Source organism: Macaca mulatta, chromosome 11, assembly GCF_049350105.2.
Source record: "Macaca mulatta isolate MMU2019108-1 chromosome 11, T2T-MMU8v2.0, whole genome shotgun sequence".
In the NCBI taxonomy this organism is placed as follows: Eukaryota; Metazoa; Chordata; class Mammalia; order Primates; family Cercopithecidae; genus Macaca; species Macaca mulatta.
Window position 1 is genome coordinate 56,249,953 of NC_133416.1, and position 11,399 is coordinate 56,261,351.

The 11,399-nt window shown below is 52.6% G+C and overlaps 1 protein-coding gene and 1 long non-coding RNA gene across 3 annotated transcripts; one reads left to right on the forward strand and one right to left on the reverse strand.

Annotated features, from left to right (window-relative positions):
• The first annotated feature begins 3,070 nt into the window (after window positions 1-3,070).
• On the forward strand, window positions 3,071-5,101 carry LOC144332836 (uncharacterized). The gene is made up of 2 exons (XR_013401021.1): window positions 3,071-4,426; window positions 4,850-5,101. It is a non-coding gene; the product is annotated as an uncharacterized LOC144332836 (long non-coding RNA).
• An 803-nt stretch (window positions 5,102-5,904) lies between these two features.
• DHH (desert hedgehog signaling molecule) lies at window positions 5,905-11,151 on the reverse strand. 2 transcript variants are annotated; one of them, XM_015151650.3, is made up of 3 exons: window positions 10,498-11,151; window positions 7,409-7,670; window positions 5,905-6,764 (listed from the first exon to the last, which is right to left on the reverse strand). In XM_015151650.3, the coding sequence occupies exons 1-3, from the start codon at window positions 10,801-10,803 to the stop codon at window positions 6,139-6,141; spliced, it is 1,194 nt and encodes a 397-aa protein (XP_015007136.2). In that variant the 5' UTR covers window positions 10,804-11,151; the 3' UTR covers window positions 5,905-6,138. The 2 variants fall into 2 exon arrangements, with proteins under 2 accessions (XP_015007136.2, XP_077810165.1); XM_077954039.1 differs by having other exon boundaries at window positions 10,426-11,114.
• Between the last annotated feature and the right edge of the window lie 248 nt (window positions 11,152-11,399).

An 11,399-nucleotide genomic window follows, 5' to 3' on the forward strand; every position in this document is an offset into this window, starting at 1 on the left:
AGTACACAAATTAGCTGGACATGGTGGCAGATGCCTGTAGTCCCAGCTACTTGGGAGGCTGAGGTAGGAGAATCACTTGAACCTGGGAGGCGGAGGTTGCAGTGAGCTGAGATCATGCCATTGCACTCCAGCCTGGGTAACAAGAACGAAACTCCGTCCCAAAGGAAAAAAAAAGAAAGAAAGAAAGTAATGCTCATTTTCAAGGACAGCTGATTACTTCCACTAAGTAGAGACCCTGTCTCAGCACTAGCCTCTTTCTACCTCAAATATTTCTGGAAGCTTGAACTAGTTTGCTAGAGCTACCATAACAAAATACCACAGACTGGGTGGCTTAAATAACAGAAATTTATTTTCTCACAGTTCCAGAGGCTGGAAGTCCAAGATCAAGGTTCTAGCTGATGTGCCTTCTGGAGAGGGCTCTCTTCCTGTCTTGTAGACAGCCACCTTCTGTCTATGTCCTCACATAGTCTTTCCTCAGTGCATGTGGTAGAGCTAGTACCTGAGCACTCTGGTGTCTCTTCTTATAAGGGCACTGATCCTGTAGGATCAAGACCCTACCCTTATGACCTCATTTAACCTTAATTACTTCCTTAGAGTCCCCTTCTCCAAATACAGACACAGTAGGGGTTAAGGCTTCAATATATGAATTTGAGCTGGGGGGAGGATACACAAACATTCAGTCATAACAAAGTTCAATCTTCCCTCTCCTTCTCTAGTCCAAAAAGAGCTAAGGGTCTTCTTATGCTTTCTGTGTTGGCGTACCAGCCTGCCATAGATTCCTGCCAGAAACCTGTATCAGTATATGTATTTCCTTAACTGGATGGCTAGATAGCTTTAGGGAGCTATCTAGCTATTTAGTTAGGGAGCCAATGAAAATGAGAGAGAAATAACTGTCAGAAAGCTGGGAGGACTTTATAGTGACTCAGTGAAGGGAAGGAGAAAAGGTGAAAAACAGCTAAGGTCCAACAAGATGCGGCCCCATTCATCAAGGTGGTCTTATTTCTTTTTTTAAAAAAAAATTATTTATTTGTTTATTTATTTTGAGCTCTTGCTCTGACACCCAGGCTGTAGTGCAGTGGTGTGATCATAGCTCACTGCAACCTTGAACTCCTGGGCTCATGCGATCCTCCCATCTCAGCCCCCCAAATAGCTGGGACTACAGGCATGCACCACCACACCTGGCTAATTTTAAAAATTATTTTTTGTAGAGACAGGGTCTCACTATGTTGTCCAGCCTGATTTTTTAATTTATTATTTTTTGTTTAGATGGAATCTCACTCTGTCACCCAGGCTGGAGTATAGTGGTGCAATCTCAGCTCACTGCAACCTCTGCCTCCCAGGTTCAAGCAATTCTCCTGCCTCAGCCTCCCGTGTAGCTGGGATTACAGGCTCCCGCCACCATGCCTAGCTAATTTTGTACTTTTAGTAGAGACAGGTTTTGCCATGTTGGCCAGGCTTGTCTCAAACTTCTGACCTCAAGTGATCCGCCCACTTTGGCCTCCCAAAGTGCTGGGATTACAGGCATGAGCCACCTGCACCTGGCCCAAGTCTTATTTCTTGTTACTCCCGCTTCATTTTGCCACTTACTGGCTGTGGTAACTTAGCCACATGACTTAAGCCTCTCTTTGTCTCAGTTTCCTCTTCTGCAACACCATCTCAGATTGTGATTGTGAGGATTAAATGAAAATGCAGGTAAAGTCCGGGTGTGGTGGCTCACGCCTTAATCCCAGTACTTTGGGAGGCCAGGCGGGTGGATCACCTGAGATCAGGAGTTTGAGACCAGCCTGGCCAACACAGCGAAATCCCGTCTCTACTAAAAATACAAAAAATTAGCCGGACATGGTGGCGGGCACCCGTAATCCCAGCTACTCAGGAGGCTGAGGCAGGAAAATCACTTGAACCCTGGAGGCAGAGGCTGCAGTGAGCCGAGATCATGCCACTGCACTCCAGCCTGGGCAATAAGAATGAAACTAGAAAGAAGGGAAGGGGAGGGGAGGGGAGGGGGAAAAGAAAATGCAGGTAAAATATCAGGGCAGGGCCTGGCATATCTGAAATTCTCAGTAACCATTAGCTACATATTGTTACACTTCCAGTCTTCTGCTCTAAATAAGTTGCACAGCTTCATCTCAGATTCTGAGTCCTTGCTCATGATGTTCCTTCTGCCTGGAATGCCCTTTCCAGTCTCCTCCGCCTACACATGCTTCAACATCTTAGTCAGGCCCTCCTTTCTCCTCAAGGCCTTCTCTGTACTAATATGGCATTTACCACCGGTTCAACTCATCCAAATTAAGTAACAATGTTAAATATTTTCTGTGTTTATGTCTACTTCCCCAGGGAAGAAGCTGTTTGTTAACCTTTTGTGTTTTTCAGTGGGGAATACAGGGCTACACTGCAGATGTTCAGTAAATCCTGCTTGAAGGAAGGAAAGAAGGAATAAAAGACTGGATTCTGGGCAGATAAACAAGTCACCTGAAACCTTTAGGCAGTGGTTCTCAACTCTGATTTCTCAATACGCAGACAGGTATTGCCAGGGTGATAACAAAATGCTTCATAAATTCTTAAAACAATATTACTTTTAATTATACTTCTTCAGAAAAGTAGTCTCAGGCACTACCTGGGACCCCATTATGTTTTCACCTCCTTGACTACTGAGCTCAAGGGTCACAAAGGTGAGGGACATGAAGAGTCAACTTCAATATGTAAAGAAATCTGGACTACTACAGAAATGCTGCTAGTATACCTCCAGCTTCTGAAAGTGCTGTGACACAACCCCAGAAAGTTTGCACGACTGATGCTTTTAGTGGAATGGTGAGGAAAGAAGCAATCGGAAGGCAGCAAAGTCAGTGAGAAGTGGCCAAAGAATAGAAAATATTTACTGAGTGCCTATTCCACATCCAGCACAATCCTTGTCAACCATCCTGTCACAGAGGTATCATTATCCCCAGATCTGGCTGACTTATAAGCTGAATCATCATTGACTATTTTGTTGATGGTAAAATGTGCTGCAATTGGGAGGTATTGCATGGCCAAGTGAATATGCCCACCTGCTACACCGAGATGCTGCTTGAAGGCAAGTCATGCTTTTTTTTTTTTTTTTTTTTTTTTTGAGAGCTAGGAGGGGACTCAAAGGAATAAAGATAATGAAGGGAGGAAGTGCGGGTTGAGAGGTAAACCTCAAGCCTAGAAAATTACTTACAGAATGTAGTTTAAGGGAAACCAATGAGTTCTCCTTGTCCTGAAACATCTCCCTAGCTAACTTATTACAGTGCTAGGAATCATCACCATTATGATTTTATGGTTAAAGGTTAAAACTGTAAGATATATGTATTACTGCTGGGCACAGGGGCTCACACCAGTAATTCCAGCACTTTGTGGGGCGAAGGCAGGAGCCTAGGACTTCAAGACCAGCCTGGTCAACGTAACAAGACTCTGTCTCTACAAAAAATACAAACGTTAGCCAAGCATAGTAGCATGCACCTGTAGTCCCAGCTATTTGAGAGGCTGAGATGGGAGGATTGCTTGAGCCCAGGAGGTTGAAGCTGCAGGGAGCCAAGGTCGCACCACTGCACTCCAGCATGGGCGACAGAGCGAGATCCTGTCTGTTTAAAAATACATGTATATATATGCATTACCTGATTACCTGGGAAGGGCAGTAAAACCAAGGAGCCCATCAACATAGGAAAACTAATTCGTTTATCAGATTTGTCATCACCTGTGGTGACATGACAGGAAGGCACCAGATCTGATAAAAAGAGACAAGGGTAGGTTTAGAAAGTAGGAAAGGTCCACAGCTTGGGATGTGTTTCTGAGACATGGAAAAACAAAGGTGCAACAGACCCCCAGTGTGGGTTGAGGGCAGCAGTAGGTGGAAGGACACCAAAGGTAAACTTGGCCGGCTTCCAAATATTGCCTTTATCAAGCACTACCTGGAACACTATTATGCTTTCACTTCCTTGACAACTGAACTCAAGGGTCATGAGGGTGAGGGACATGAGGCAGCAACTTTGATATGTAAGGAAGTCTGGGCTACTACAGGTATACTAGTAGGGCATCTGCAGCTTCCACGAACCACAGAGCTAAACTAGGCAGGAGGGATATAAAAGTGCCATGGTTTGGAAGGACTTTCCCAAGGAGAAGCAGGTGGACTCCTTGATAGCTCCTGATATGCGTGGCTCAGCACTGGCAGCTTAACAAGGCCCACCCATCATCCCTCCCCTCCTGGGAGCAGGCTCCTTTGCGCAGGTCCAGTACACCCTTCCATGTCTGAGGCCTCTTTCCTTCCGTTTCAGAGAACCACATGCGTAGGCCTAGAATTATCTTGAAGGCCACCAGAGGGCGGTGTATAGCAGGGACCCTGTGCGGTGGGCGCGCACTTCTGCTGCTGACAAGGGCGAGCTCCAGGTGGTACCAACAATCCCCTATTGAGGTGAGGCAGGGAGGGGGACTATTTCCTCCTCCCTGCCTCACCTCCACCCAAGACACTTCCCTTCTGGAGCAGCCCAGCTTCCTCCTGACCTTCCATTCCTAACTCAGGGACACCCGCCTGCCTGGATTCCAGGTGTCTACTGCGTTGGAACCTAAAGGTTCCAAAAACACCCAGGCTAGGGAAGCACAGCTGGTGATAATGGGAGAGGGAAGAGGAGGCGCAGAAGACCAAGCCAGTAGAAACAACAATCAGGGCCAGCGATCAGGAGGGGAGGTCGGGTTGTAATGCTGATATGCCTTTGTTTAGGGAATCTACTTCCCCCACATACACCCAGGCCTAACCCATTCTCTCTCTCTGAGCAGCCCTTCCTAAGGAAATATTCCATCCCCTTACCGTGCTCCCCTTCCTTTTACAGGCCACGAGTATGTGAGGATTGCCAAGTTATTAGCCAGGTTTCCCATGGATCATCAGTTGGCCCAGTGGCATATCAGAAAAAACATCCACCCCATCCAGGCCCTGCCACCAGGGTAGGATGGGGACCAGGACTACTGGCTAATAATAGGGGACTAGATGTTTTGAGTATCAGTACTCATAAGGGCCTGAGCCCCTGCTGGAGCCCCTATAAACAGAGAAGGGGTATGCACAGTCTTTCCCACCCCAGACAACCCTGGCCCCTTCAGCCGCAGAAGCAAAATGCTGATCCTCTCTGGGTGGGAGATGGAAACAGCAGCCTGGAAAAGGGTACGACTCTTGTGGGCTCTGTTGCTTATGGGTTGGGATGCCCCTTCTGAAGGGAGGAAAGGGGTCCCAAAGACCCTGCTGAGGAAGGAGGGGAAGCCGGAAGTAAGGTGTTAACTCAGGTTGGCCACCTTTCTCCCCCTCTCTGGAGGTGAATCACCCTCTGAATGGAGGTGTTTTCCAGTAAGCTCCTGGAAGCCCGCCTTGTAGGAAAATGTCAGATGTCAGACTGGCTGGCGGTGTCAGACAGTGTTAATGCCATGCCCCAGCCCCTCACCTTGGCAAGCTGGGCAAGGGAATCATTATATTACAATTTATAAATAAGAAATAAAATAAAATTATTGGGTGGGGCTGAGGCACTGGGGGAGAGGCTAAATAGTCCTTTTTTTTTTTTTTTTTTTTTTTTTTTTTGGAGACAGAGTCTTGCTCTGTCACCCAGGCTGTAGTGCAGTGGCGGGATCTCGACTCACTGCAAGCTCCGCCTCCCGGGTTCACGCCATTCTCCTGCCTCAGTCTCCTGAGTAGCTGGGACTACAGGCGCCCGCCACCACGCCTGGCTAATATTTTTTTCTTTTTTCTTTTCTTTTCTTTTCTTTTCTTTTTTTTTTTTTTTTTTTTTTTGTATTTTTAGTAGAGACGGGGTTTCATCATGTTAGCCAGGATGGTCTGGATCTCCTGACCTCGTGATCTACCCGCCTCGGCCTCCCAAAGTGCTAGAATTACAGGCGTGAGCCACTGCACCCAGCCTAAATAGTCCTCTTTAAGGAGTGCGCACCATCAGCCCCACCTACCTAGGACCCGGGATCACCTCCTCTAAGTTCAAGGTTGCCCCTAAGCCAGGCATAGCCCCATTTTCTCCCTCCCCCTCCCTCTCCCTCCCTTCCAGTCGGCATCGTCTGCTGCCCACACCCCCACATCTCAGCCAGCAGGTCCTCGTTTGCTCGGGCGCTTCGAGGTTTCTATGCCTGGGACGCTCAGCCCAGCAGCTCCTCTGCCAACCGGTAGAGGAGCCGAGAGTACCAATGCATGCCAGTCGGCTGGACGGCCCCGCCAGGGAGCAGCGCCCCTAGGGCGTGCAGCAGTCGCAAGGGGGCAAAAGCGCGGTGCGCCCACTGGTGACTCTCCAGAACCGCGTAGCACGAGGCCAGGACATCGTTCACCAGCAGCGTCCCGTGGGCTGTGAGCGGCGCGAACACCCCCACGGCTTCCTCCCGCGCCACACGGGCCACGCGCGTTGGCCGAAGCGCGTCCCCGCCGGGCGCCAGCACCGAATCCCCAGCGCGTAGCCGGCGCGCGAACACCGGTGCAAAGTCGCCTGGCGAGGGCGCCGGCCCTCGAGCCGCAAACACCAGGTGCCAGGGTGTGAGCAACAGTTTGCGTGGGGGCCGCTCGGTCTCCACAGCCACAAATGAAGCCCGGCGCTGCAAGTCCCGGTCCAGGAAGAGCAGCACCGGCGTGGGCACCACCCGGCCTGACGCATCGGCAGCCAAAACCCAGTCTCCGCGGTGCAGTTCCCGTAGCCCCTTCCGCTCGCCGCTCCACAGGCGCACAGTTGCATTTCCCGGAAAGCAGCCGCCCGCCCGGACCGCCAGTGAGTTATCTGCAGGGAACAACCACAGGGAGGATTGAATCAAGACCAGTGGTTCCAGAATGATAGCACCGAGTCTCAAGGCCAGCGCAGACATCGCCAGTCCTGGACAACACAATTTCCCATTAACCTGACTGGCCCCAACCTGGGCAGAAAAGGAAGGGTGGTTTTCTTTCTTTTCTTTTCCTTTTTCTTCTCTTTTTATTTATTTATTTATTTATTTATTTATTTATTTATTTATTTTGAGATAGGGTCTCCCTCTGTCGCCCAGTAGATGGAGTGCAGTGGCAGCATCTCAGCTCACCGCAACTTCTACCTCCTGGGTTCAAGCGATTCTCCTGCCTCAGTCTCACGAGTAGCTGGGATTACAGGCATGCGCCACCACGCCCGACTAATTTTTGTATTTATAATACAGATGGGATTTCACCATGTCGGCCAGGCTGATCTCGAACTCCTGACCTCAAGTGATCCTCCCGCCTTGGCCTCCCAAAGTGCTGGGATTAGAGGCGTGAGGCACCGCCTCGGCCCCTGGACGGGTATTTTTCAACACTAAAGCCCGCTTGGTCTCCCCTAGGGTGGCAACAGGACTACTGCAGACTCAGTTTAACGGAGGGAGCCCCCTTTGGGCGGATTTTACCACCCTCCTCCTACTGTACCAGCTTTGACCGACACGTGGACGTGGTTGCGGGACTCGTAGTAGACCCAGTCGAAGCCGGCTTCCACTGCGAGGCGCGCCAGCAACCCATACTTGTTGCGGTCGCGGTCAGACGTGGTGATGTCCAAAGCACGGCCTTCGTAGTGGAGTGAATCCTGAGCGTGGTGGCCGTCCTCGTCCCAGCCCTCAGTCACTCTTAGGCGCACTCCTGGCCACATGTTCATCACCGCAATGGCCAACGCGTTCACCCGTTCCTTACAACGCTGGCGGGGAATAAAGGAGTCAGTCTCCCACCACCACCCTGGGGGCAAAAGGGACCTGGATAGGAGGGCTGATTCTTTGTTATTCCGGCCCCACTCCTCCCCCTCCCAGCTTTTGAGTGTCCTGGAGAAATGAGAATCTGAATAGATGGTAGTCGCCAATCTGCACTCCGTTCCCAGGGCGTCGTTGGAGAACTGTGGGGTCACCTCTGAGGTTGAGAGTGGATGCCCATACCTACCTCCTTCCCCATTTTTAATGCCCGTCCCTCACCCCTATTGGTTCTGGGACAGCGGCTTAACCTAGGAGAAGGCCAGAGTTGGGAGGGCGAATGGAAGCGTGGTCAGGGAGGGCCTGGTTGCTCCCGGGGAGCCCCTGTTTGAGCCTGGCCCCCGCCCCAGGCACCGGCTCTCCTCCCTCCGCCTGATTCATCTTTTGTTTCATTGCCTTCCCTGGCACCGGGCATCGCTTCCTTCCTTCCTTCCTCCTCCTCCTTTCGGCCCCTAGCATTAACCCCTTCGTGCTCCGGGTGACCCCCACAGAGGTGCCCAAGAGGAGCTGTGCGGGATCAAGTCTGCTGGAAAAAGGATTGGGGTGGCGGGGGTTGCGCGAAGTACAATGGCCATTCTCCGGGATGACTTAACCGAGCGAGAATCCTGAGCCCAGGCCGGGGACGCGCAGGGAGAAGCGGACTCAGCAGCTCCGGCCACAAAGGCGCTTTTCAGCCGCCCCGGCTCAGGGAGAGGAAAGGGCAGAAAGCCGCGCCCCCCATCCCTGCTCCGTCCGGCTAGGTCCCCTCCCCCCGCATGGCCAGTCTTCCCAGTTCCAGCTAAGGCTCTGCCAGTCCGGAGAGCCCCCATCTCTCCCATCTCTGCTCTAAATGCAGCCCAGAAGGGCGTGAGAATAGCACCTGAGAATAACGGGATCCTTGCGCGGATCTGGGGAGCCCCCTGCAGGGTGAGAGTGGAGAAGAGGAAAAGAAGCTGCGGCTGTAAGCCTGCACCTGGGGGAGTGAGACCACAGTTATCTTGGCCGCTCCAGCCTGGGAGCGGGAGACCTTGGCGCGCACCATAGCAGGAACACCGCGGGAGGAGGCGCAGAGGGACAGCTTCCTTTTTTTCTTTCCCCTCCGACTTCTCACCTCGGACTTGGTTTCCTCCTAACAGAAGGACACTTTTCCCCCTCTCCTTCTCTAGTCGCCTCCACCTCCGCAGAGTTGGGGGGTGGGGGAAAAACAGGAAAAGTGGTAGCTCCTTCCAACTTTGTCGTTTCGTCCCCTAAGGAGGCCCCGAGGCCCTGACCTGCGGGGGCAGCAGCCCAGTGCAGAGCCAACTCAATGGAGGCCTTTTGCAGCCAGGGTGTGGGAGATAAGTAAGGCTGAGGGGGCTCCCAAGCGTCGGAGCCCCTCCTGAGCCTGTCCCTTGTTCTGCCCACTCTGCTGCAGGTGGCAACCAGAGAAAAGGGTCACAATGTTCCATGGCCAAGGAGGAAAGAAGAAATGCCCCTTTTCCAATCTCTGGGTAGGAGGAAGGCTTCAGGGCAGAAGCAAAAGGAATTCTTTCTCCCCTGGACAGGTTTTCCTAACAAAGTAACCTGGAAAACTATGGCAATTAATCAGAGGAAATCCGTACCCCTCCCTCTCCCCTCACCTCCCCACTCCATACACAATTAGGTGGTGTAATGGAAAGTATATAGGGCTCAGAATCAGGAGTCCTGAATTCTAGTCCCAGCCATGCCACTTTAAATTGTGAGAGTTTAAATTGCTTTTCCTCCTGGGGGAAGTCCAGCTCTCAGATGTAAAATGAGGGTGGCAGTCAGGGTGGGGAGGGTTGGAGGAATGTGATCTCCCAAGTTTTCTTTCAGTTCTAACATTCAAGATCACTGGCCAGGCTGGATGAAGTGGCTCACACCTGTAATCCCAGCACTTTGGGAGGCCGAGTCGAGAGGATCCCTTGAGCTCAGGAGTTCAAGACTAGCCTAGGCAACATGGCAAGACCTCATCTCTACAAAAAATAAAAAATAAATCACTGGCCAGAGGTGGTCCTTCTCTTCCAAGGCATTGCCCACCTCACTCTAGGCTGATTCAGTTCCAGTGCTCCAAAATGGTAGTTGAATTTATCTTAATTGTGTAATTCCAAGGAAAGCCCCTGAGATAGGCAGAGCTTGGAAGACTTAGGAGCCCTCTGATTCTCAGGTGGGCCCATCTGTTATTCTCACTGAGGATGACTTTTTACCCCAAAATTGTCATTTAGACCCTAGGATAGCCCTAGAATAGATGTGTCCTGGTTCTAGGACATGTTTCCCATGCCAAAAGCAATTTCTGCCCAGCCCCTCCTCAGGTACATCGTCTGGTGACCTGACCCTTGGCCACCCTGTCCCAGCCCTTTTCAGTCTCTTCTTTTCGGCCCACAGAGCTTTTCTACAATCAGGTCAGGAGCCAGGCTTCTGTCTGCTGCCTAGCCAGCTCCTGGCCCCCAGCTCACCCCAGCCCTTCCTGCCTAGCTGGGTGGCTGACCCCCGGTCCACGCCTCAGCCATTTCCCGTCTCGCCTGCCGCCATCCTCCTTTCCCCGCCCTCGCTGCCTCTCCCAGCTTCACTCTCACTAGTCAGTCCCTCCTCCCCTCCCCATCCCAGACTCTTCTAGTCAGGATCCCTCCTAACCACTCTGTCCAGCCAGTAAGGATCCCCCCCCCCCCACCCGGGGCTGGTGACAAGGAAGATCTTTAAGGCTAAAGTCTCTGTAGGTGAAGCTGGACTCACCCTCCTGGGCTGCCACAGGAAAACGGAGGAGCTGGCAGTGCCCTGGCTCAGGTAGGGAGAGGCCCTCCTTACCTCGGTCATCAGACGGTCCGCACCACTGTTCTCCTCATCCTTGAAGATGATGTCGGGGTTGTAGTTGGGCACGAGGTCCCGGAAGCGCTCAGAGCCCCTTGCCACCTTCCCCTCGGCAGGCCCACTGGCGCCCAGGGTCCGCTCGGGCACGCCGGGCACAAATTGCTTGTAGAGTAGCGGCACGAGCTGCTTGCGCGCATAGCGGCGCCGGCCAACCGGCCCCCGGCCCGGCCCGCAGCTCTGGGCTGGCAGCGCCAGAAGTGCCAAGCAGCACAGGGGCAGCAGCAGATTGGTCAGGAGAGCCATGGATACAGCGGACCTGGGCCAAGAGCGAGCGTTCCTGTCCTCACTAACTCTCCTGTCAGTTAGGCATCTCCACAGGCACCAGAGAGGGCAGCAGGCAGAGCTGCCCCCAGAGTGCCCTAGAGTTCTTGTGGCTCAGTGCACCTGGCTGCTGCTAGCTCTGCCCACGTGCCCCCAGGGGGGGGGTCGTCTAGGACCTGCTACTGACGAACCATCATAGCAGGGAAGGGGGGTCGTGGGTGAGTGCCAGCCCAGCCCGTCTCTGCTGCAGGACTCTGGTGCTGCCAGAACGCCCGGACTCCGGACTCCGCCTTAAGTGGCCCCTGGCCCCGCCCTCCGCCCTTCTCCCAAGATCGTCCCACCCCCTCTCACCCGGGCGGGGGATCTAGCCGGTCACTGCTGGTCCATTTTGCGACTGAAGTGTGTCCCATCCTGGAAACCAGGCAAACACCTGCCTAGGAAATCCTTGTAGCTTTACAGTCCTTGGCTGCCTAAACATCCTTCTATCTCCAAGCCTAAACTTGGAACCATACCACCGTCCTCTGATACTCGAATTGGAATTTTTGCTCTCTCAAAGCCTACCCTGGCAGGCCATGCCC

Excerpts from the sequence above, each read along its gene's own strand:
- DHH (XM_077954039.1), bottom strand. The coding sequence starts at position 10,803 with ATGGCTCTCCTGACCAATCTGCTGCTGCCCCTGTGCTGCTTGGCACTT. Across the intron at positions 7,671-10,425 it reads TCCTGTGGCAGCCCAGGAGG|CGTTGTAAGGAACGGGTGAA; the intron begins GTGAGTCCAGCT and ends ATTCCCCGCCAG. Across the intron at positions 6,765-7,408 it reads CCACGTGTCGGTCAAAGCTG|ATAACTCACTGGCGGTCCGG; the intron begins GTACAGTAGGAG and ends TGTTCCCTGCAG.